General features: G+C 38.7%; 2 protein-coding genes across 2 annotated transcripts; one reads left to right on the top strand and one right to left on the bottom strand.

Annotated features, from left to right (window-relative positions):
- Window positions 1-1,305: 1,305 nt before the first annotated feature.
- On the bottom strand, window positions 1,306-10,618 carry LOC145476837 (solute carrier family 75 member 1-like). The gene is given in 13 exon segments (XM_081455443.1): window positions 1,306-1,750; window positions 2,317-2,406; window positions 3,075-3,122; window positions 3,514-3,604; window positions 5,292-5,344; window positions 6,181-6,236; window positions 6,388-6,499; window positions 6,951-7,050; window positions 7,700-7,851; window positions 7,854-7,890; window positions 8,478-8,636; window positions 9,652-9,755; window positions 10,531-10,618. Coding segments are annotated over 13 exon segments (1,170 nt in total). The 5' UTR covers window positions 10,607-10,618; the 3' UTR covers window positions 1,306-1,658.
- Window positions 10,619-12,880: 2,262 nt separating this feature from the next.
- Window positions 12,881-22,332, top strand: LOC145476971 (dehydrogenase/reductase SDR family member 7-like). The gene is made up of 5 exons (XM_081455469.1): window positions 12,881-13,399; window positions 15,033-15,079; window positions 16,708-16,827; window positions 20,372-20,541; window positions 21,853-22,332. Exons 1-5 carry the CDS (start codon window positions 13,342-13,344, stop codon window positions 21,938-21,940), a joined length of 483 nt encoding a protein of 160 aa, XP_081311595.1. The 5' UTR covers window positions 12,881-13,341; the 3' UTR covers window positions 21,941-22,332.
- The last annotated feature ends 3,197 nt before the right edge of the window (window positions 22,333-25,529 follow it).

Genomic DNA, 25,529 nt, shown 5'->3' with positions numbered 1-25,529 from the left:
AGTAGAGAAACGAACGTTTTTTTTTTTTTTTTGCCGTGGTTGCAAACGAATTTTTATAATGTTGTTGTCGAAATTAATCAGGCATATGTCTTACAAAGGTTAGGATCTGTCGAGCGACTTTGTTACCTAACATTGATGCAAAGTTTCTCAGTTCGATGGGGCGGACGGAGGGGTCCCCAAGTGAAAGAGGCGGGGATGTTTTATGTTGTCTCTTTTAGGGAATTTTCTTGCGAACTTTTTTCAACACTTGGGCCAATTTGCTCAGCAATCATTGAATTCTGAGGGTTTGTAAAAATTTCATCTTACTGTGTAAGTGGTTTAAATCGACCAGTCATGGAAGTACTTAAACCTCTTCACAGAAGAAAGTCTTGAATGAAATTGTCACGAAAGTCATTAAAGTTCTGATTTGCCTTTTTAGATGTTACATCTTTAAGGGGTAAAATATAGCTTGAGCCACACCCGAGGTATTTAGGGGTTTTAACATTCAATTTTCTTTCGACAAACTTCCACGCCCCTTTCACGTGTTTATCTCCCTTAGCGAGCCAATCGACTGATTGGTTTTCTAAGACGATGGAAAAAGTTTCTAGTTGTTCAAAATAAGGAATAATAACAATTTAGACTTTGCTAGGCGCAGATATACTGTTCAGTTGCGAATGTAAATTACTTAGAACCTGTGATTCATTAACAAATGTAAACGTGTAAGATAAAATGACATTACTTTAAAATAAATCATCGGATAAGGGACAAAATTAAAAAAAGAATTATCAAAAAGCTCTTTGAAGCAAGAAAGTCTTAATAAGTCAATTGCGCAGGCATTGCTAGCGTGAGCTTGATTGTACATATGACTATTGTTTTTACCTTTTAGCACAACGTGTGATTATTTTAGATTGTATTTCATGATTCTTGCTTATATATAGAAATTTTGAAACATTTACGCATATCATAATTATAATATCACTTTTAATTTGATTGTCTCTGGAATACTTTTGTGTCATCGTATCTTTCCTGTGATGTCACACCTCACATATAGCTAAGAGTATTACACAATAAATTTCTATTGCATTACATTGCATTGTATTGTTTTGTGTTATTTTGTAGTTCGTCATCCCAAGATTCCGCAGTTGAAATATACGATCTTTCATATATTCTCATTTATTTTTGTTTTCTTGTCCGCATTTTAACATTTCGTTCTCACAATGCCAACTACTAAAATGAAAATAAAAGAAATAAATAAATAAAATAAAAACGACATCTAAGTATGAAGCTTTTATTATCACAATTATTGTGCATACGAGTATTGCCCGCTTCGATACCTATTGCTTAAGAAGAAGCATATTACAACAGTCACATGTAAAAAATATATTGCGTGACACGAGTTGACCACCTTCCCATTTCTTTCTTAGTTTTGTGTTTTACAACTTTTTACATCGATTTGTGCAACTTCGACGATAACAAGCAATCAAAGTGTCACCTAGTTCTTGCAAAATTTAGCTGCAATGAGGTAAGAAATTAATTATGCAGTCTTCGGGGCCAAATAACTGTTTAGGAATTACCAATTAGGAGCTATTCCAGCTTGCGTCATAAAGACTAACTCCAGACCAACAGAGCGTATCTTGATCTGTTTCTTGAAAAATAAAAACTATCTTGCTTGACTCTTGTTAAGCTGGTAACTTTACCAAGACCCTCATGGGGAGTATAAACAGGAGAGCGCCAACAAAGTAACACCAGAAGGGCCCTACACACCAGTAGACTGAGGGACGCAAATAGAGTATGAATGAATTATGCGTTCACTAAATAAAGATAGAAAAGAAATAAATAAACAAGCAAACAAACAAACAAGCAAAAAACAGTAAACAATAAACAGACGAGGCGACAAAAAAGACGAATACATGGACGGAGGCATTAAGGAAGTATAAACGCACCAAACACAAGAGTGTATAATGAGAACAACAAATGTACATGTGCGTACATGTGGAGCCACTCTGGGCAAAATGACTAAGTTTGCGTAGTCTAGGGAACGCGATCGACGGCGGCCAATTTTTCGTATTCCCATTTAGAATTGAACGCTGCTATACATCATTAGCCTGAGCAAGTTTTAACAGCCACAGGCGTTCTCAACAGATCCTGACAATGATTGGGACTTTCAAAGGTAAAATCTACAGTCGTTTTTCACAAGATGTCATTCGGCTTTTCGTCGTCATATTTAAGTTGTTTTTGAGGGGAACACGTAGTATTTCTAGTTAATGTATAAAATAAGGTGGCGTAGTAACTTCGCGTGCAGTCCAACTGGACTGCCAATCAGAACGGACCGCTCACCTGTACAGCTCACGACAGGACCAATCGCTCGTGCCAAGGCCCCAAGGGATCTGAAAATTCCCATGACTTTCCCCTTCTGATCAGCATTTCCTAAGTAAGTAAGTGTTAAATTACACTAAAATATAAATAACAACAAAACGTTTGGTATCACAACCCTTCACTCCTCTCCACTCTGAAAAAGCCAACCACAACAACAAACATTGTCATAAACTGTTTGTGTTAGAACAGAACAGAAGATTTACTTTTGTCAGTTCTATCACCTAGAGCACGACCATTAATAATTTTCATGATTTCTGCGAGACAAACATTTTGGTCAGTGCAATCAAGGCACTTGATAGGCTGCCCTTGAGCCTTGTAGTGGCCTGTGCGTATCTCCAGTTTCTGAACATGAAGTGACCAGGAGTACTGTAATTCCACCCCCAACCTCCTGGATGAGATGCAAGCCCATTGCAGGGTTCCCTGGCATAAATTCACTGCTATCTATTTATACACCTGACAGGGGAGAGGCACCGTGACAGTTAAGTGTCTTGTCCAAGAACACAACACACTGATCAATGCAAGAATTCCAACTCAGAGTGCTTGGTGCAGACTAGTGAGCTAACTTTGCCTGTCTCATTACGGTGATTAGAGAGGTTAGGAAAAGCCAATTAGATTTTGTGTGTTTAAATGTATTTTACAGTGTCCCCATATTTTAGTATTTTTAGTGCTCTATTAATCTTAAGACTGAAATAAAGAAGCTATTCAATCATTCGTCTTACCGTGATGAGAGATCATAGTTGTCAGACAAGGTACTACTGTTGCTGATCCTAAAAAGGAAAAGTTAACCAAAAGATACTTTAATTTACAGTTACAGTGAAACTCGTCGTTGGGGTAAATTTTGTTATCAATTTCTTGTAAATTTCTCCTGGGAGGGAAGGGAGCAGAGCCTGGTGAAACTTACAGTATTACAAGTCCTTGTGGCTGTATAACAGACAAGCCCTGTAAAGCCAGCTTTTTTCACCAGTAAAGGCATCAACAAAACTTTGCCAATTGCATACTGTCTGGGATCACATTTTCAGCACTAAGCCAGTGCATTCAACTGTGGTTGCATGGCATAAATAAAATACCTCAAGATTATCTACTTGTACATAATGAGAAGACTGAAGAATAAAATCATCTGCTCTCAAAGAGTTAAGTATCATTGAAAAAAGGACTTACCAAAGGAGAACAATGTTAGCCCCATGTAAAGAGTGGGGATAGTCTTTGCCAAGCCTACAATAACCATTGCTGGCATTATTGCCGCCATACCCTGCAGGATGTTAATGAAAAAAGGAAGAATGAGAAAAAGAAAGAAAAATGGAAGGAAGGAAGAAAGAATAAGAGATAGGATGGAAGCGAAGTTAAGAGTGAAGGTGTAAGGGTGGGAGGAAGGAGGGAGGTTCAGAGAAGGTGGGAGAGAGGAGAGAGGAAGGGAGGGTCACGGAGAGAGGGAGGAGGGAAGAAGGGAGGTTAAGGGAAGGAGGGAGGGTGGTTCAGAGAGGGAGGGAAAGAGGAGAGAAGAAGAGAGGGTTAGGGAAGGAGGGTGAAGGGAAGGAGAGAGGGAGGGAGGGAGGGTCAGGGAGAGAGGGAGGAGGGAAGAAGGGAGGTTAAGGGAAGGAGGGAGGGTGGTTCAGAGAGGGAGGGAAAGAGGAGAGAGGAAGAGAGGGTTAGGGAAGGAGGGTGAAGGGAAGGAGAGAGGGAGGGAGGGTCAGGGAGAGAGGGAGGAGGGAAGAAGGGAGGTTAAGGGAAGGAGGGAGGGTGGTTCAGAGAGGGAGGGAAAGAGGAGAGAGGAAGAGGGGTTAGGGAAGGAGGGTGAAGGGAAGGAGAGAGGGAGGGAGGAGGAGGGAGGAAGGGAGGTTAAGGGAAGAAGGGAGGGTGGTTCAGAGAGGGAAGGAAAGAGGAGAGAAGAAGAGGGGTTAGGGAAGGAGGGTGAAGGGAAGGAGAGAGGGAGGGAGGGTCAGGGAGAGAGGGAGGAGGGAAGAAGGGAGGTTAAGGGAAGGAGGGAGGGTGGTTCAGAGAGGGAGGGAAAGAGGAGAGAGGAAGAGAGGGTTAGGGAAGGAGGGTGAAGGGAAGGAGAGAGGGAGGGAGGAGGAGGGAGGAAGGGAGGTTAAGGGAAGAAGGGAGGGTGGTTCAGAGAGGGAAGGAAAGAGGAGAGAAGAAGAGGGGTTAGGGAAGGAGGGTGAAGGGAAGGAGAGAGGGAGGGAGGGTCAGGGAGAGAGGGAGGAGGGAAGAAGGGAGGTTAAGGGAAGGAGGGAGGGTGGTTCAGAGAGGGAGGGAAAGAGGAGAGAGGAAGAGAGGGTTAGGGAAGGAGGGTGGAGGGAAGGAGAGAGGGAGGGAGGAGGAGGGAGGAAGGGAGGTTAAGGGAAGAAGGGAGGGTGGTTCAGAGAGGGAAGGAAAGAGGAGAGAAGAAGAGGGGTTAGGGAAGGAGGGTGAAGGGAAGGAGAGAGGGAGGGAGGGTCAGGGAGAGAGGGAGGAGGGAAGAAGGGAGGTTAAGGGAAGGAGGGAGGGTGGTTCAGAGAGGGAGGGAAAGAGGAGAGAGGAAGAGAGGGTTAGGGAAGGAGGGTGGAGGGAAGGAGAGAGGGAGGGAGGAGGAGGGAGGAAGAGTCAGGAGAGGAGGGAGAGGAGAGAGGGAGAGGGAGGGTCAGGGAAGAAGAGAGGGAGGAGAGAAGAAGGATGTTCAGAAACATTGTCAGAAAAATGCAGAGCAGTAGTTTTCTAAGCAAGCAAATCTGTTGATACTGAATGACATTTGTCGTTCAATCCTAAATACTAACATGTCTAAGACATTCCCTGTGCTTTTTCTGCCAGTCAAAATCAACAGTTACATAACTTCTACAGTATAAATGACAAAAGATGCTGCCTCATTAACATTGATCATTCCTGATCAATATAATGCACTCTGGCTAGTGTAAAAGAAAACATTTGTGAACTGAAATGCGATTGCCATCCAGTTCTACCTTAAGAGCTGTCTTCTTTTCTGTTCCTGGAGCTTGTCTACGGACATAACCACCTAACAAGGATAAAACAAGAAAAGTCAACAAAGAACTTGATGAGTTTATAATCAATTTAAGCAAGGAAATATGCTCTGATAACTGTCCTCAAGAACCATGGCTCAGACACATGTAGCTGAGTGTTTATGTCTATATGTTGGTTTGACAAAAATTTCCTTTTTCATACTGTAGTAGTATTTACAATATTATGTTGCAAATGTCCACTTTGAAATAATTATGCATTGTATAACACAATACACTCCTGTGTTTTCTGAGTAATTTGAATATCACATCTTATGCTGTGACTGAGACATTAATTAACACATCATACTTTAACAGCAGTTAGCACAATAATTAAGCTGTGGCTAAGCCCAGTTTGAATTTCATTTAAGAAATAGAAAATGTGTACCATGTTTCTCTCGAGTTATGAATGTAGAAACACGAGTGGAAGTTTGGGAGAATGAGAAATGCTGTGGGAACATGAGACATAGGCAACAGTGGCAGATCTATGGGAGAGGCCTGGGGGACCCGGGCCCTCAAGTAAAACAAAACCAGGCCCCTCCCCTTAGCTTAAAGTCTGGATCCACCACTGGCCGAGTGTAATATTCCACAGCTTTCAGGGTTCTCCCAAACTTTCCCAAGTCTTTCTTATCTATAACTCGATAGAAACACAGAGAACATGTTTTCTATTTCTTTCAGAAAACACCGCGATGAAAAAGGAAAAGAACTCAATGTATACTTTGATCATCAAAATGTATATTCTCTTTGCTCGCGCCATCATTACAAATAACTGGAATATTTTGCCTAATTGCCATCTGCAGAGTTCTTATAACCCTATGGAATAATTCAATAATACCTTGCACAATGGCCATGGTGATTCCTATGAAGAAAAACATCATTCCTTGCTGCATGCTAAAAAAATAAATACATTCATGAATACCATATTACAAAGCTTGCAGACATGCCATGTGGCCTCTCCAAGGCACAGTCATGACCAATGTAAAACAAAGTTCCACTGTGTAATTTTCAGTAAATACTTCACTTACTTTTGGTACACACATACCTTGAATACTTGAAGTTCTTGTGCGTCAAAAATGTTAGTGTAAACTCAAGTCCAGAGAAGAAAAATAGAAATAGAAAATACACCAAGCCAAGGCCACGAACTGTATTTAGATCTAGAAAATACAACAAATCACAGCCACCTCATTCAAGATATCAAGATTGCTAATTATTGGAGTTGATCAGGCTTACAGGCCAGGTTATGCAGCACCATCATGAAACTCAGCTTTGAGTGGTGCATTCTAATTCTCCATAATTTGTTCTATTGTTCTGGCACAAAGTTGTTCTTTCTGTAATCAGCTGTTTTGCTGTTCTCCTGTTGCGTGGCTTTTGACTGCTGGCATATCCATCCTTCAAGAATTAAAATTTTACTATCCCATTGATGTTATCTGGATGAAGTCTTATATGCAGATTGCTTCCAGCCTTTTTATCCTAGGTGAGTACCAGTGAGAGTCTCGCTCTCTAAAGTTCTCACCAATATACCAAAACTTAAAAATTAATAATAGAGAGTTAATGAATCTCATCCAAACTCAAAACTACTATTTGTCATTACATTCATACACTTACCTTCTTTACTGGATCTGATCTCCACTGCATCAAACTTGAGGAGCAACACAGGGTTGAGAAGCTGGCTGGCATTTCTAAATTCAGATAGTAGAGACTTTGCCTTTTTTAAAAGAAAAAAATTATGTATATATTAGAAAAAAATTGGTACGATTAACTGACTGTGTATAGCTACATACATGTAAGTGAGCAATTCAACAAATGAATACAAAATCAGGACAATAATTTACTATGCATATTATTAGGACTTTAATTTTCAGTTTTAATGTACATAGCTTATTGGTCAAACATGACGATAATAATTACATGTACATGTAGAGTGCTAGGATTGAAATTTATGTATAAGCTGGCTACACTGAAGGTTTGTATGGGAGAATCACTGATAACACGATCATGTTAAATACAGGAAATACAGGAGTCTTCATTTTCGGGTCTTCGTTTTCAGGTCTTTGTTTTTGGGTCTTAAGTCTTCAGCAAATTGAAGTTTTAATGTCTGGCTATACTCAGTGTTATGACCATCTCATTAACCACACTTGGTTGGCCAGTATGGGAGAATCTCTCCTTGTTTGTGTGCATTTGCTGAGTACTCAAGATCTCGGTCAAGACGCTCCCATACATACCTCCCACTTAGTTAATAACAACTACATATAAATTTATCATATCTACAGTACAATGTAAGGTGTACGTCAAGTTTCATCTCAATCAGTTAAAATCTCAACTTATAAGCATTTACACTGTATTTCAAGTATTACCCTTTTTTCTTTTGGCAATGTCTCCTTAAGACATGTATACACAAACGAGATGTCTGCTACAGTCAAAGTAATTGCAAACAAGGCTGGTAAGAGGTAAGGGTTTCCACTCTCAAGTGATGACCTCTTGGCAAATACAGCACCAATCACAGGCCAATAATAAAGCCAAAGGAATATGCAATACCAACAAGAGCCTGTTGATAGAGACCAAAGAACACACAGCATAATTATGTTGAACTTCATAAAAATCATCTAGTTCAATTAAATTAAAGTTAATTAATTTGACTGTTAATACATGTAAATTAAAGACTAAAAAACTCTGACCCCATACCCACAATTTATGTATAATTTATGACTCAGTATTTGTATTTTCAATGAAGCCTAGAATGCATGAGTGCTTGTCATAAATTCCTGTGTGTATTTCAAACAGGTCTCAAGCCAACGACTGTGGAATGTTTTGTTTTAAAGAATCCTAGTCAGCCTCTGCCATTTTTGATGCCATCGAAATTATTGATATTGCAGGTTGAAGCAAAAACTTATTGCTTTACTATAAGTTGTGTTCCTGAAAGTACATGTATGTTTAATTACATGTATCTTTAGTAGTTTCACAGTGATTTCCTTTGTTTGGACATGCTTTGAATAAAATATAATATAGCCAAACTCTTCGATGTTAGAAACAAAAAAAAGGTGTGGCTGACTAGGGCCCTTTAAGTAGCAGTTCAAACCCTAATGTATGGCCATTCAAATGCTAGTCTTTTGATTTGAAAGGTATTTTTGTTACCATTCCTTTTCCCCTGTTCTTTGTGGAAGTAACATCAGCAATGATAGCTGTAGAGATGGTGACATTGCCTTTAGATAATCCACCAATGATTCTGGCAATGACAAAGATGGTAAAGTTCCACGAGTATGCCCAGACAGCATAAGAAGCCAGCACTCCCATCTGAAATATGGACAGGTCAGTTCAGCTAAAAACCTACAAACTGTGCCTGATGAAAGTGGTTATTTTTTAAGACAGCCTTTTTTAAAAAGTGTATTTCCTTGAGATCTTTTGTGGAACGGATTTGAACAATAGTAAAGCTGTTTCATAAAATTGGTTCACAAAATCTTAATGTATAGAAAAAAAAAAAACGTGCATTATGTGTCATGTACTTTGTCAAGAAAAATGAACATACCATTGCATTGTTTATGAATGCTAAGTTTTTGTCTTTTAACTCTTTGTACTATAAATCTTTATCTGAATTGATGCATGATGTTAGCACTGCTTCAGAACCAATTAATCAATTAACATAATATATATTTTTGTAATTTATTGACAAAATCATCCAATGTTCATTCTTACAACACACACTCTTCTACCTCCAAGAATTATTGACATAAAACCCCCAAAACTTTAAATACAAAAATGCCTTTTCAAGAATGAGATACCATGCTCTCTGAGAGAACTACCAAAAACTCATTCAAACTCAGAACTGAAAATATACTATGTACCGCATGTAAGTGCTCTCAAAGAAGTAGTAGTAGTAGCAAATAATAACAATAATAATAACAACAATAATAAATAAAATTAATAAAATTAAATAAATTAAATAATAATGATGTATGGTACATATATTATCTACAGTAGTAATTAATATGATGACCCATGACTTCTTTTTTTCATTCTTTTCCCACCTTTCCATTTTATTTACTTTTTCTTACCTTTCTATTATAATATATTTATTAATAAAAATGTTGATAATTAGATCTTAATAGACTGGCCTGCCTAGACTACCACCAGCTATCTGCAGGCCAGTCTGACTATAAAAATGTAATTTGAGGAACAAAATAACGAACGAAAGATTGAGGCTACTAACAGGCTACTATGAACAGTTCAGGCTACTAACAGTTCCAGATCTATTTTAAAATAATGTCTCAGCTCCACTAATTATGTTCAAGACATGTAAGGACTTTCTCACCATACAAACAATCATTGGCAATCTTCTTCCAAATACATCGGACACTGCACCAATCAAAGGACAACATAAGAACTGGAGAAGGGAAAACAGTGACCCAATGAAACCTGCAGCCAGAAAATTACATTTGAAAGTTATAACAAAGCTCCAGATGGTAGTCACAAATTCCAATTCAATCTTGATAGAGGACCTGCACAAAAAGCCATTACAACCGTCAACTTCCACTCTAAATACTGCATTTATCTACAGTATCACTGCAAACTCCCTAACTCTTGAAGCAATAATTAGTTGACATTTTCTTTTCTTATCAATTGACAGCACACATTATTTGAGAGCTCATAGCTAGAAGGCTTCCATGCAGTCTGGTATTACAACACTGTACTGTACTGTATGCATCTGTAATTCACAACCCCACAAGCATTTACTGCTTTACAGTGTAAGGACACTCAAAAATCATGAATTACTAGTACACCTGGCATTTTTTGGGTGACCACAGAATGAGGGCTCATGATATAATGTAAAAGATACTAAAGGGATTTTTACTATGCAAAAACACTTTAAATCCTTTTGTTAATATGAAGATCCCTATTGGAATACATGTAGTCACCAAACAATGTATGAAAAAATGCAGTGTCCATGGTTCGAGTGCCCTCACTGTAATACCAATCATAGGTCAGTTTTGTTTTGCTCAGAAGTACCTGAATTTTTGCATGTAACCTTCAATTTAATCAAAAACCACTCCTGTGCATTTTTTTAAAATTAAAACCACTGCTGTGTATGTTTTAAAAATTAAAAACCATTGCTGTGTATTTTTTGCTATTATAATTATTACTGAGACTAAGGAATCTCGTGCCATATAAATGTATGTAGTCCTACATGTACCTCCAAATAACACAACATTGAAACGTTCATTGTCTGGCATTCCCAGCAACTCCCTGAATGTGTCGACCTGCTGCATGATTGAATGGTACAACCTGTCCTGAAGAGAAAAATTCACAATGTTAAAACACAGTTGAATTTTCTAAATTTCAATGTGGCTTTTAACCTTCTCCACAGAATTTTTTTAAACATTGTAAAAAGTTGCCTCTTATCATGCTCATTTTGATAATCAAAAATGGGGGTCACCAAACTCATTTTTAAATTATAGGCACTTAAAGCTAACATTAACGGTGTTTTTAACAGGTTGTATTGTTGTTATGGTAACCTGTTATATAAAAAGGATGACCGTAAGTTGTGTACTAATAATTGGGCATTTGTGTGATACCATTATTGTAGCATCACTTGTTAAACAGTGGTAGTATTCATCCTTCAAAGAATAGCTGTTGGAAAAGTGCTGGAAACTGTTGCCAACCTCCTTAAATGCAATTTGTCATGTCAGTATTGCATGTACAATTTATTAACCAGTCCCAGTCTACAGAAAATATTCCTTCATTAAGATTTGTAATTTTATTTTAATTTGGATGCCACTTAGATAAAGAAAGGACTTTAATATATCATCATATGAATAAATCATCACTGTTTGTTTCACGATTAAATCTGCCCCCGCTTTCTTTTATTTCTGCTGATTGAAAACAAGAATATTGAACATTTTTGTATGAACTAAAAATTTTATTTTTTTTGTAAACTATATCACTCAGACTGTTCCAGTAACTTAGGCATCTTACCATGAGTATGATCCAAACAATTAACTAAGTTAACTAAACCAACACATTCTGTTTAACTCATTCTATCACATGATATTCTCTACATAATACTCTCACAAAGTATTTACAGCAGAGCAGTTTACCGTATCTCGTTAGAAAGGACGCAAAAAGTACTTTCTGGAAAAAAAGGTTGCATTGCCTTCATGGAAACTAATGTTTCTTTCACAAAAATTTCACTCAGTAGAACTTTATAGGGAAAAAGGTTAAAAATCTATAGCGAAACAAAAAATTAAGTCAAACTACTCTGCTGTTCCAATTTGATGCTGAAACAAACCATTTGTCTTGATATATGAGCAAAGATAGCAAACGTATCTCGAAAGCAGAACGGAAGTCGATATTCTTCCGAGACGTAATCAGAAGTATCGCATGACAGTCACCATATATGCAAATTAGAGTCAAGCTTTTTGACCTCAACGAAAATGTTGCAAAACAATTGCATTTACATTTGGATCCCTGTAAAGTCACCCAACTGTCACATGAGTTCTACGCCACGTAGGATTACTCAATACAAATAAGCGATCCGAATAAATGAGATGCCAAAGGTAAAACTGGCGATCGGAAGGGTATATAACACTGGCGTCGAATTCCTAGTATGTTCAGAATTTCTTACGATACCTTCTGAGTTGTTTTTCTCCCAAAATCCATCTTCAGGATCTTTGAAATCATTTTCAATTTGTCCTAGATGAGAATCTCGGCCATTTCGAAGTGAATTCATTTGATCGCGTTAAAATCATCATGCGGGCCATATTGCTGCATATTATAATTGGAGAGTATTTTTTTATCTTGAAATGCTGCTTGAGGATGGTAAAATGAAAACTTGTGGTTGGGAGACCTTGAAATGCTGCTCAAAGATGGCAAAACACAAACTTGTGCTTACAAAAACCTTGAAATGCTGCTAGAAGATGGCGAAACACGAACTCGTGGCTGCAAGAACCTTGATATCAAGAATTCCATGTACCCAACACCACTCTTACTAGCCGTTTTGTGAGCCTGCGTTCCTTGTGCTACATTACCCGAGACCACCATGTGCACCTAGTTTCATCAAATCGAGAACGCTTCGCATACTACCAACACATTTCTTACTTTTTTGAAATTCGTTGTATGTATACACGCGGGGAATCCTAGGGTGCCGGCCAAAACCCTGCGGGGGGAATAACTTTTGCAGTTAAAGAACTTCAGATTCTGCAGAGTTTTTTTTGATGGAATATTAACAATGTCATTATTTCTATATACAGAGTACAATACTTAGTGTTTTTCTTAAACTCTTACCCAAGTGCATTTTTTTTTTAATGTTTTAATTTTTTTACAAAAAATTTTAATTTTTTAATTTTTTTTCACAGACTAGCGAGCAGCACATTAGGGAAGACTTCCTGTAGTTGTAAGGTTTTTCGTTTATTTCTGATGCGTTTTGTGTCTATCTGAGACAATTAGTGCTAATCGTCACAATGGCCCCCAAAATATAACAACACGCAATAACATACATGTATGCATTAAGGCATTTCTTGTAACATCTGTTTACAGCCTGTTTCAGCAGTTATTCACTTCCATGGGAAGTGAAACTTAGGCACGTTTATGTGCTACATGTGCTGTTCAATGTTAGTTGTAATCATCCCCTGAAGAAGTCTCAGATAGAGACGAAATGCCTCTTACAACTAAAAGAAGTCTTCCTTTGTGCTTCTCACTAGTCTTCGTTAAAAAATAGCACAGTTAACATTGATCGCCATGCACTGAACTGTTGTTACTTTAGGCACCTTAATAAATATCAAAAAGTAAAATCCATGAAAACAGTGTTCAGCAGATTAACATGAGGCAATAATGAAGCACTGGTACCAGTACAGTTGTTTTCTTAATGTAGGTTGACATTCTGGTGAACAATGCTGGTAGGTCACAGAAAGCCTTGGTGGAAAAAACATCATTAGAGGTGGATAGAGCACTTTTGGATTTAAATGTTGTTGGTCCCATCTCTTTGACCAAAGCAGTTCTCCCACATATGATTGAACATCATGAGGGACAGATTGTGGTGGTGAGCAGTATTGCTGGAAAAACTGGTAATTTTAATTCATTTGTTGGAATGAATAAATTTTATGAGTTTTGGGTTTATAAAATATTCATTAACTGCAGGGGGTAATAATTTATTGTTAAACTTGTTTTATAAATTTAAACTGAAAAGTCTTGAAATGAGTGGCTGATGACATGACTCCTGACTGATTGACTGACGGACGGACTGACCGACCGACCGACCGACCGACCGACCGACTGACTGACTGACTGACTGACTGACTCACGACTCACTGACTCACTGACTCACTGACTCACTGACTCACTGACTGACTGACTCACTGACTCACTGACTCACTCACCCACTCACTCACTCACTCACTCACTCACTCACTCAATAGGCCCTTTGCACAATATGATCACATGGTATAAGATCTGCCATGCTGGATAGCAAACTGCACACTGGGAAATCCAAAACAAAAAAATTTTGTGCCTGAGTGAGTTAATAGCTTCTGTGTGTAAGAAGTCCCAGTGCAAAATTTGCCATCCAGTGTGGCAGATCTTATATCATATGGTTGTTTGTACAAAGGGGCTATTCGACTGACTGACTGACTGACTGACTGACTGCCTGCCTGACTGCCTGCCTGACTGACTGACTGACTGACTGACTGACTGACTGAATTATGATGGTACATCAAAATGTGGAAGTGTAATTCATGTAGTTTTTTGTCAAAACGTCCTTTGAATTGTCAGCTTCAATACATGTACTTTAAGGTCATTCCTCACATTTGCATCGTGCATCCTTACTGCGCATAATTTATGGCGTCATTAGCGTGCGCTCGTGCATGCGCATATTGAAAACATGATGGATTTACCTTGATGTTGAGCTCTGTCAGTTGAAAAATGGCTTTAGCTCACCAACGAGCACAGGCACCCCAATTTTTTTTCCAGTCATTGTAATCAACTAATCATAAGCTTTGCATGAGAAAAGACTGATCTAATTTCTATTGCTGAAAATTGAATAAATAAGAAAAATAGCAGATACACTGTGGCCTTTTCTATTTTGCAGTCAGTAACCACGTCAAGAAATTTGGTTTAAATTTTTAATCAAGGATTTAGCTTTCTGTCTGAATCAAACTTAAAATGTTTAGTTGTGTCCGACACAATGTATTGACTGTAGTTTAATGTGTATTCTTATGAGTCTGGGCTCACAAAGATTTTACAATTACTGGGAATGCATTTTTATAATAAGCATTAAATAATGCCAAAATGGGGCATTTTCAATGCCTCACTGCTCCTTGATGAGCATGGGCACCCCCCTTTTTTATTTCAAAATTGAAGTTGTCATATGACAAATATTCAGTGGACAAAGTTTGAACAAAAATCTATTGTCACTTTTATTTCAGAGGAATTACCTTAACAGTAAGTAGCTTGACAGGTCGAAGCTCTTGAGATTATTGATGACCCAATTTTAATGTTAATTCTGAAAGTTAAAATAGGTATGCAGGATCAGCATCATTAAAGCAATGACATTGATCCTGTAGAGCATGAAATTGTGATTTAATGATTTGCAGTTAAAGGGGTTACCCCAAACTTGCAACTTGATTTTCAAGAAGATTTTGTGAGTTGATCTGTGTTAACACCAGTCTGATAGCTATGTATAAATTAAATTATTTTTCGCAGAATCACCTTTTGCAGCAACTTATGGCACGAGTAAACATGCATTGCAGGTATGTAATTGGTATCGTGAAGTTCTGCAACCATTGTAAGCTACATGTAGAAATTACTAGCACTTCTCAACACATGGCTAAATCACACTTTTTTTTCTTAATTTTTTTTTTTGGCGGAAGACTGTCTATTTCTTGTTTTGTCTTCTGTCCAGTTTTTAACTCTTCCTGTGTTCTTTCTTTTCGTCCTTCCTTCGATTCCTGTTAACTTTTTCTACATCCGCTGGCCAATATATAAAGAAATTGCACTCTCTTGCAACCAAGTTGAAAAGATTTATTCACCAAGTGGTTTGTCTCTGTGGCAATGTCTCTTATTCGTGGATCGTTTCTGCACGGTCTACGTGAGTATGTTTTTTGGCTTGAAGTTCTCACTGTGAAACCAATTCAGTGCTGTTCAATGGAAGTAGTACCCTGTATGATTGACCTGAATGTAACACCAGGATACAAGTCGCATTTAAGCTTCATTTAGACTTCAAGGTTCATCCTCCTCAATTCGATTGTAAGGGAAAGTTATCATTGTTTTTCCTTTGCAATCCTATCTGACATTAGTGGTAACTTAGGGCTTGACAAAAGCTAGCATATTTTGAGTTCGAAATCGATCAATGTGCTGGACAAATTCTCGAATGGTTAAAGCTCCAGATGATTTTTTCATCGGAAAGCAAAGGCTGTGTTTTGGTGAAAGTTTTTTATAATGCTTTTTAAGCTTCGGAAGGCAAACGCTGTGTTTTGGTAAACGTTTTTTTATATATATATATACACATATCCATTAATAAGAAAAAAAAGTGCAAAAAGATAATTTTGTGTCCTCGAGGATTTGATCTCCGAGTGGCCTCTCTCGTTTCAGGCTACCATCTACTCAACTTTGCCACATCCACATTGAAGGAAAATTGGTGAAACATATTCATTATATTGGTTTCTACGGAAACACCAGGTTGTTAGAACAGCAGGCTCACGTGAAAAGAGTTGCGAGAAAGTCGTACCAATGGATGGCTGTTTCCAGCTTATCCTTCAAGTAAGTTGTTGCTGAGCTCGTTCGAGTGGAAGTGAATTGTGGTTTTTCTGGAAATGTTTCTCATTCGTGGATGTTTAGATGTTTGACGGTGGCATCATTTGTCACAAACTCAATGGAGCTGGAGTAGCGGGGAATGTACAGCTAATCTATTTTTGAACAACTTCGTTTGGACATATGCTATGAATGGACTTGCGTTATTTAATTAATACAAAAACTCCATTCTCAGCCTTTCATAAATCATTATCCAAATTTGATTTTGTCTTATATGTCCAAGGAAACAAGAGTATTTGAATTGAACCTCATAAGGTTCAACAATAGTTTGAATGGCACATAATCAGGTTGTGTCTCAAGAAAGGCTTAATTACCAACCTGACAGACTAGACTTTGGAGAGGGGCGAAAATCAAGCTTGCTAATAAGTCTCAAGTCAAATGGAAAATTTTGAAACATGTATGAATTCTTTCAGAATTTATATGCTTGCTTGATCCCACAGGAAACAGTTAATTCTGTTTCCCCTCCAACCCCTGGCCAGTGCTCCCTAATGGCTCTGTCTTGGAAACAACACTAAGTCTAATGGCCAGAAAATGCATCAGGTACTTATGGCCATTATCATTTTGTTAGGGCTACTTTGATACTGCACGGCTGGAGCTGGCTGAGCACAACATCCATGTACAGACTGTTCTGCCAGGACCTGTCAAGACAAACATCTCTCTTCATTTTTTCACTGAGAACATTGATGAAGTAAGAAAACAATGTGTTTTTGATTGATATATCTATAAAGACTTGTAACCCTTTAAGGATCGCTCAATCAGGATACAGGAAAGCCATTGTTTTACACCCAATCCTCCCATCACGCACTGCAGTGTTTGTGTTGGCCACTGTATGTTCTATGACAGATACTGACATCAATCAATCAATCAATTAATTTATTGATGTCGTGCATGGGATTAGGTTGCCCTCAGTATCTGAGCCAGGGGCTCATGTATAAAATGCATGACAAACATACCGGTAATAATAAAATGAGAGGAAAAAAACTAGTTAAATATCCATCAAGTAGATAAAATACTAAATAAAAGTGTAATTTAGTAAAACATGTAATATGAAGTAACATAGAGCTATTGATATACATTTACACCAGTAGACATGGTATTAAATGGTCATGCAACACTTTCTCATGATATACTTAACAAACAGATTCCATGTTGCCTTGCATCTGCTCAGTAATACTGATCACAGATGACATCAAAATCTGGTGATAACAAAAATGTGGCACACAAGGCGATAGCCGAGTGTGTCACTGATGTTCTTACCACATTTTGACGTTGTCTGTGATCTATTACTGAACAGATTCATGGCAACATGGAAATGATCTATTTGTTTTATGTAATAATGAAACAAGGTACCACAGGAAAAGCTTTTTTAATTCACAATCTCTCAACTTATATAAACTCGAAAGCTGGGCCTCAGTTGCCCACTTTGACAAAGTAACACAGAAATAACAATTTGAGAAAATCTATGGTCTACACAATATGAAGTAATCTGATTGATTATTATGCATAGCAAAGAATTGTGATTGGTTCAGGGAAATCAGTTGGCACTGTCAACCTTGAATAGAGCATCACTTCTCATAGAATGAAAACTTACTGGGAAAGCAGAATTTCACTGCGAAATCTACAAGTCTTATAGAAAAAGCCTGAAAAATCAAGTCAGTTTTTGTCATCAGAGCAGCCCTGTGAGCTGAAAACCCGGACGTTGCCTTGAATATTGCAGGAGGAAAATATATGCTTGGTTCAAAACTTGCAGTTGCAGTCAACATTGGAGGCTATTCAATTAGAGTTTTGAATGAAAGGAGCGTTAGTGAAGGTGGAAATTTGTGTCTTCTGTGACTTCTGTGTTTGGTGATTCTCAAATCAGTTTGATATAGTGTCGGAGACACTTTCTAGCTGCGATACAGTTGGCCGTGAGCTTTGGTGAGCCTATACTTTGCCTGACTGCTGTGCCCTGAAACGGACTGGAACATTTTGTGTCGGAAAGCAAGGTTAATTGTGTTAACTTTACTTTAACTGATTTTAAGAAGTGATGTTTTGATGTTTCATTCCTGACATCAGTCTGTGTCAACAATTATTTTGAGACTGAAAAAAGTTGAATTTTTTAAAAAATATATTCTCCTAAACATTTTCATTTTATTGGGTTTGTTAAATTCGAGACAAAGCAATCCTGGTTTCTTACAAGACCAATTTTGTGTTTGGCTTAGTCTCACTCGAATGCTGAATGGGACAGCTTGAGTATTTTTTCTGGGTCATTTTCTAAAAAGAAACGGCTTTTTTTATCTTCTCACGGCCTTGGCAAGGCATTTTGTACCTTAGTTATCTTTCACCCAATCTTGTAAAATATTATCCAAATTCTGAAAGCTTTCCGTCATTAAAAAAAAAAAAAACAGGGAAAATGTTTGTTATATTGATGTCATCAATTCGTCTTCCCTCTAATAGATCATAGGTGAGAACTAATCAAAATGCAACAAATAATTTGACGTATTATATAAAATGGAATATCCCACTTGCCAATTGTATTTTCTTGGTATACACACATCTATAGGCTTTTGTGTGTGCCAACAAAATAAAAGTGACTCGTGGAATATCATGGTATACCACCACGAAGCGTTGCCTAGTACCTTGTATGTCCAGGGGCGTGTAGAAAACACAAAATGACAAAATAACGAAATGGCACTTCTTGGTTAGGTTAGTCTAAATATCACCAACTGGACAGTGGTTAGCTCTCCATAGTTGAGAGGGTTTATACCCTAACATACATTGACTCTTATGGGTAGTGCCATAATAATAATAATAATAATAAACGAATCTTTTGACAGGATTAACCCATCAGTGCTATAAAGGGTTATAGCGAGTTTCGCCCATAACGAGTTTCGCCCACATCGTTTCGCCCAGAACGTGAATGGTTTCGCCCAGAAGTAAAACGTCTACAATCTAACTCAAAAAGCGTCAACCTAAGCGTGCGTATGCACAGAATAAAGGTTTTGAAACGAACACGTTATCACTTTCACTGTTGAAACGAACAAGTTATCACTTTCACTGTTGAAACGAACAAGTTATCACTTTCACTGTTGAAACGTACACGAAAGATAAGTTACGAATACGGATTCGCGAATACTAAAGAGAGGAATCGAGAGTTTTTAAAGATTGTATTTCTGACATAGGTAATGGCAACATATATTTTGAAATGAGATTAAAACTAGTATAGTTCATGAGTGCGCGCGCGTGGAATAGCTTACTCCGACAAAGCGTGCGGTATGGAAAAGGAAATTAGAGGCCTGGGAGGCCAGAGGCCTAGGAGTCTTCCCACGTATGAACAGAAAACAAAATTCGTCTGGGCGACTGTGTCTGTCTGGGCGAAACCATTCTCGTTCTGGGCGAAGCGCCTCATGGGCGAAACTCGTTATGGGCGAAACCCGCGGTTACCCTATAAAGTACTGTTATCAAAGGGGTCCTGTAAGATTTAAAAATTTAAAAATTTAAAAAAGATAAAAAGTTAAAAAGGCAAAACTAGTACATTGGGAAACATATAAAAACGCACGATTAAAAATTACAAATAAAAATGTTCGTTGGCCTTTTGCCTAAATAAAAGCCTAGAGTTCAGAGTTCTTATGTCCGCCGGTAAACTGTTAAAAATTGAAGCCCCTAAAAACGAAAAACTCCGACGACCAAACTCCAAGTTCATTTTCGGCAGTTCGATCGAGGAAAATCTATACTGACAATTTTTAGACAAACAATGGCTTGTCTGGGATGTCAACTATGTTAGACATCTCAGACTTAAATAAAAAGGTGTAAATAACTTGCAAGGGTTAAGCGGCTTTTGACACGTGTCTCTGAAATGAAAGAAACACTTCGTATCCCGAGCAGGATTCGAACCTGCGTCTCTCTGCATACTACTAGTTGGGCGTGATATCCACTACACCTTCGGGCAACCACGCTGGCGTAATGATGTGAGTTGACTGAACGCAGCCAATCCAAGGTACATTTTTCCTAGTTTCTATTTCTACTTGTTATCTTAGACTTTGATTGGCCAATTGAAATGAGAACAGCGTGTCATGTAACTCTAATGCCCAAGGCATCTAGACATGAGTACTACAGTGCTGAGTCGTGTCTACGGGACAGAAACCGACTTTGTGTGTTTACAATGAAGAGCTATCAGCAACTGGCATTCAGTAACGTAACTGTAAGTGTAATCGCCATTTGAAATAAATTTCCAGTGACTTTTGCCCTTGCAGAAGTTTAAGGATCCACCTGATATATCTGGCTTACAATTAATGTCGACTGAGCGCTGTGCAGAGTTAATGGTAGTGAGCATGGCAAACAACTTGGATGAAGTTTGGATTTCAAGTGAACCGGGTCTACTGATGGTCTATTTAAACCAGTACTTCCCAAACCTTTATAGATGGTATGTGTTGCTTAATTAATGTATCAAGTTTGTTTAATTGTGATGTGATATAAGTTATGATCAAGCTTTCCTGAAAGCACTTGAAAAAATAGTGACTAGTTGTGATAAGTGAATAAAGATGTGAATTCACTTATCACCACTCGCAATGGCTACAACAGTGCAGATTGTAGCAGTATGCAAGACGCCTGTCACATATGAACTGGCCTTGCTCTCCATCAGTTCTCATAGCTCGCTTCCCGCCCGTTGTTCGGGAGTTCATGGGTTCGATTCTTGTCAGGGCCTCGGATTTTTTCTTTGTCCCACGCTCGTGTCATGTTGATCAATTCACCTTCCACATTGTCACAAGTTGTTAGTATGTATGTGCTATCCTATCCTTGTGGTGTTTCTTGGGGGCAAGTACCTACCTACAAGTTGAAACTAAAGACTCCTTCACTCCCATCCAAATACAATCAACAGCCTCGTCATCTTTCATCCGTTCCTAGAGAAGTTGGTACTTGTTTTTAACTGTGACCCTGAACTCCTTTAGCTTCTTTGCATCATTCTTTCAGCTGCCCGATTTCAAAGCTATTACGTCGAGGCGCTGCTCCAGTCCAGTTTTTCTTTAGTTTTAGCTTGAGATGTGCAACAGCTAAGTCTGGTCTGAAGCAACATCCGCACCTCTTTTTACTCTCACGTCCTGGAGCGACTTCTGAATTTCTTTCCAATGCAAACATGGTCAGTCTGATTTTCTGTTGAGTGGTCTGGTGATATCTTCGTGGTCTTGTGAACCATTCTCGATTGAAATGGTCACTGATCAATGACCATTGATCCGTCTTCTTAAGGACCTTCTCTCCCGAGAGCTGAGGCGTCTTGAGTAATTTCTGTTTCTGTAGCAGGCTACCTTTTTATGGGGAGGGTTTGTTAGCCCCACGCCCAACCCTCCTCTTGTCTCATTTGGGTTTGGGACCGGCAGTGGCAGAGTCCAAATCACTAGGCTGGGATGTGATGTCCAATTAATTACTTAAACACCAACAAAATACGCATACCAAACCATTTTACTTTTACTATGAAAGGCGCGATTTATTACGTAGCCATTGGAAAGGTCATCGTTTCACCTGTGAATGTATCATGTACTCGCGCGAAAGCTCACCTGGTGTTTCATTGGTGTTTGTATGATAAATCAAAAACCGCAATTTTACACCCCTAAACGAGACAAGGAGCATCCCCACCCCTTCAACAGCGAAGTCACCCCCCGGGCTTTGGCCACTGTACCGTGATTTTAACGTTGTGGCATTAATATCAAAACCACTTTGTCATGTCTTTTACTTGCAGGCTTACTAAGATGTTCCTTATGGAAGCCACAAAAACAATTTTGCAGCATAAAGAGAAATCTGCAGCAGAACTGACCAGGGAGTCATAGACTAAGGAAATGGAATGTAGAACAGTCGTGAAAATGTAACATTGTATTGCCCCCTTTCCCTTCTATATGTGACTCTCATCGCGCAGAATTGTGTGACACATCTGGGATATTTACGGGTGCAATGGCGCTAAATTTGAAAGACCGAGACGACAAATGGCATGACACAATAAAGAAAAATGGCCGTAACAGGCAAAGGTTCCCCTGCGTTTTATTCTGTCACGGCTCGACTATAAAATATGGAAAGGGTTGCATATGGCTTTTAAAGAAAAGATTTTCATAATAAAATAACAACCATTTTTGACTCGGTACCATCTCGTTAACCTTTATCAATTTTGTGTTCAACTTGACCTACTCTGGGTAAATTTGAGTATGGGAAATAGCTGTATGATAACTTTGAGACCGAATTTCTTCTAAATGAAGATGTCAGCTCGTTGGGTCCCACATGGATATGTTTTCTTAAAACGTATAAAGGACTCATGCAACATATGAAGGGAATCCAATGTCTAGAAATAGTATCAAATCCAACATTTCTGGAACATACATTTTCTCTCTTTGATTCCTCGCCGTCCCAAGAGCCTTTGGGAGTTGAACTGATTCATTTTGAACCTCGTGCGAGCATATTAATGACTCTAAGCTCCGCCTCTATGAACAATGGCAATGTTTCGGCTCATGCAAGCACGAAATCAGTAATAGCTGTGAAATGGCGGCATAGTTAGTGGAGGGGATAAACGAAGGCTAACATTTTACGGTCTAGCGAGTTTTGTTGTGAAAGTATTTTATTGAAAGTAATTGGCGACGTCTATGCTTGCATAAATTCCGCAACTGTATCTTGTGCGTTGAGACCAGTTAACTTAACCATCTTCATTTACAAAGCATTCGAAAGAAGTTCACCAACAGTCTCTTCGCTGCGAAGTAAATCAAATGTGTTCCGTTCAAGAATCGCAGCGAGTTGATCGGGAGCTCTTTGTAGAGCTCATAGAAACCCTGATTAACCCTACATTCTTCCACATGTCTACTCCTTTTGTTGACGGTTACAACCCGATGTTCTACCTCCAAATCAGCGGAGAGGGACTGGCAGTTGCGACGGTACGTCAGCGGAGGAGGGGAGGGGGATACTCCATTATATGGGCTATATAGGGTATGTGCGGCCCCAAATGGTGTGGTTTTTCAGCCATTTTGTTCATAAACAGGGTACTTCATATGGGTAAGTTTTTAAGAAGAAGCCACTTTTTCATCATTATCGAAAAGAAAAACGAGAAAAGCCCTTCACAAATTATGTTTATGGTAACTTAACATTGGTCTGAACTAGGGAACCAATCATAACGCAGGTCTGAAACAAGGTTTTGATTTAAGGGTCAGGTCAAATAGGGTTTCGAATTTTTGGTCTTCGTGATGTCCTACATGAGACGAAACAAATAATGCAAACAAACTCTCGAGAGTGCGCAGTACGGACTGGAAATCATCTTTAAGACCTATTTTGATTCAGGTCCGCTGGCAGACGGTTTTTTTTCCCCTAAGGGTGACTTAGACGAGTGTTCAGCCATCGCAAACGCAAAAGGGTTGTATGGCCGTGGCCGAGTAGGGAAGAGGGCGAGACAAGGCCGGTATGCTCGTCCCATTCCCCTCTAGGCTAAAGCGTCTCGCCTCATAATCCACCGTAGGAAAAATGATGGCGGCTGTACATTTTACCACAATGCCTTGCGAACCTAGCAGAGCCTTAAAGGCAAAAAGAAAGCCAAACTTTTACAATATTTGTTCCTGTACCAAGTTCATTAAGTAACCTAGGTTTGAAGATTTTATGACGTTTCTGTACGTTTTTATGAACGTTGTTACGGTTTTCGTGCGCTAAGAACTATGGGTATATGTACCAGTCGCCATCTTTTTTCCTACGGAGGATTCCTGCTGAACAACAGACAGACTGTCAGCAGCCTATTTTGATTTAAGTCAGTTTCGTAAACAATTTATTCTAGCTTGCTTCCTATTTCTCACCGCTGGAAAAAGACCTAAGTTGACTAATTTAAGTTCGGCCGCTCATACCCTACACACCCCGCAAATTGATTAACAAAGTAAAAACCTAGTTGAAAAAAATATGTAAGCAAGGTGGTTTGAAATTTGACTTTTCAAAATGAATTCAATACGTAGTCCAAAAATTGGAAAAACCTAAACCCGATTTGATTAAACTTGATAACTTGGTATGATTTGGGTATTAGTCTATAGATAAGTAAGTAAGTAAAGACTTTATTTATGTATCATTCACGGGGACAACCAACGTTAGCGCAGCAGAAGTTAATCAAACATTTTATCCAGTAGTAAAGTATAGCGCTTTTAAGGTGTTGATGATGTCTATTTTTGTGGTCTTTTTAGATATTTTCTTGCTATTGGTAAAGAATCAGGCCGTATATCTTTCTGTATTCCTGACGGTGTCGGAATGAAACCACGAATACAGGTGACCAATGAACTCTTCTTCAAGCTTGGAACAATCGTATCCTTGTGCATGAAAATCTATTCAAATGTAAAGGCAAAGGCTTGTACGAAAAAAACATCATCCCGCGCTTTGTTTAAAAAGGAAGCTTTAATTTGTGTTACGTTTTTTGCTGCAACAAGTCAGGGCGGTTTAAGAGAACGATTCGCACTTCCCAGTGCAAAATTTTTGAAATCTATTTTCAGTTTCGGTGCGCGTTACGCTTGTGTCATATTACGTCGTCACATTTTCGTGACCTCATATGTCGTGGCAACCAGATTTTTTTCGCATATTGTTTCACTTTCAGCGACCTCACGAAAATAAAACCAACAGATGCGACAATGTTATCTCAGTCAGGCATCTAAGCGCTTACAATAGCCACTCCCTGTCAATAGAGTGAGTGCATTGTCACGCAATAAAAAATAAAAGTAAAAGCCATTCAGTGGATAATGTCAAGAAATTGTGATATTATAGACGATAAATAAAGAAGACAGTTCTCCGAGTTTAAGGTGTGTGCGTTGTCCCAAAGTTGAGATATTCGTCGAAATGTTCCGTACAAAATTATAGTGCCTTGTATGGAGTCGCCATGCTGGAGGAACTCCTTAGTCCTCCAATATGGCGGCCGGAAAGACATTTGGAACTTACATTGGCTATCTAGACAAATGATTATCTGATCCAAACCAAAAAACATCTACAAAAGCACTTTTCCTAATACTTTACCTCCTAAAATGGCTAAAAATCACGAGATAAGTGTATGTTCTTCGACAAACGCGATCTTAGCTTCATGTCACGCACCGCCATGACTCCGAAATTCAAAATGCGCTGGTTTCCAACCGAAGGACGCTATTGAACTGTAAATTTGTAAACTGATATAAATTTAGTCCCTCTAATGCCTGATGAGGATAAAATCTTTAGTGGCTCTTTAGTTTTGGATTTGAGAATTTGATGACGTCCGCGGCGTGAACACACTCTATAGATTTGGGATAATTCACCCCAGAAGAGGTTCATGGATCATCCGTTCTTGGCTGCAGGCATGATCATTTGTCACTGTGCTGTTTTAAGACGCGCCAGGTTGACCAATTTCTGATTTCTCCTAACAATATTAGTGTGCTCTTAAGCAGACGGGTG

This window comes from Orbicella franksi, chromosome 2 (genome assembly GCF_964199315.1).
Source record: "Orbicella franksi chromosome 2, jaOrbFran1.1, whole genome shotgun sequence".
In the NCBI taxonomy this organism is placed as follows: domain Eukaryota; kingdom Metazoa; phylum Cnidaria; class Anthozoa; order Scleractinia; family Merulinidae; genus Orbicella; species Orbicella franksi.
The sequence above is the reverse complement of the archived record's forward strand: the minus strand, read 5'-3'. Positions and strand labels throughout refer to the sequence as shown.

Excerpts from the sequence above, each read along its gene's own strand:
- LOC145476971 (XM_081455469.1), top strand. The coding sequence starts at position 13,342 with ATGATTGAACATCATGAGGGACAGATTGTGGTGGTGAGCAGTATTGCT. Across the intron at positions 13,400-15,032 it reads CAGTATTGCTGGAAAAACTG|AATCACCTTTTGCAGCAACT; the intron begins GTAATTTTAATT and ends TATTTTTCGCAG. Across the intron at positions 15,080-16,707 it reads CGAGTAAACATGCATTGCAG|GGCTACTTTGATACTGCACG; the intron begins GTATGTAATTGG and ends TCATTTTGTTAG.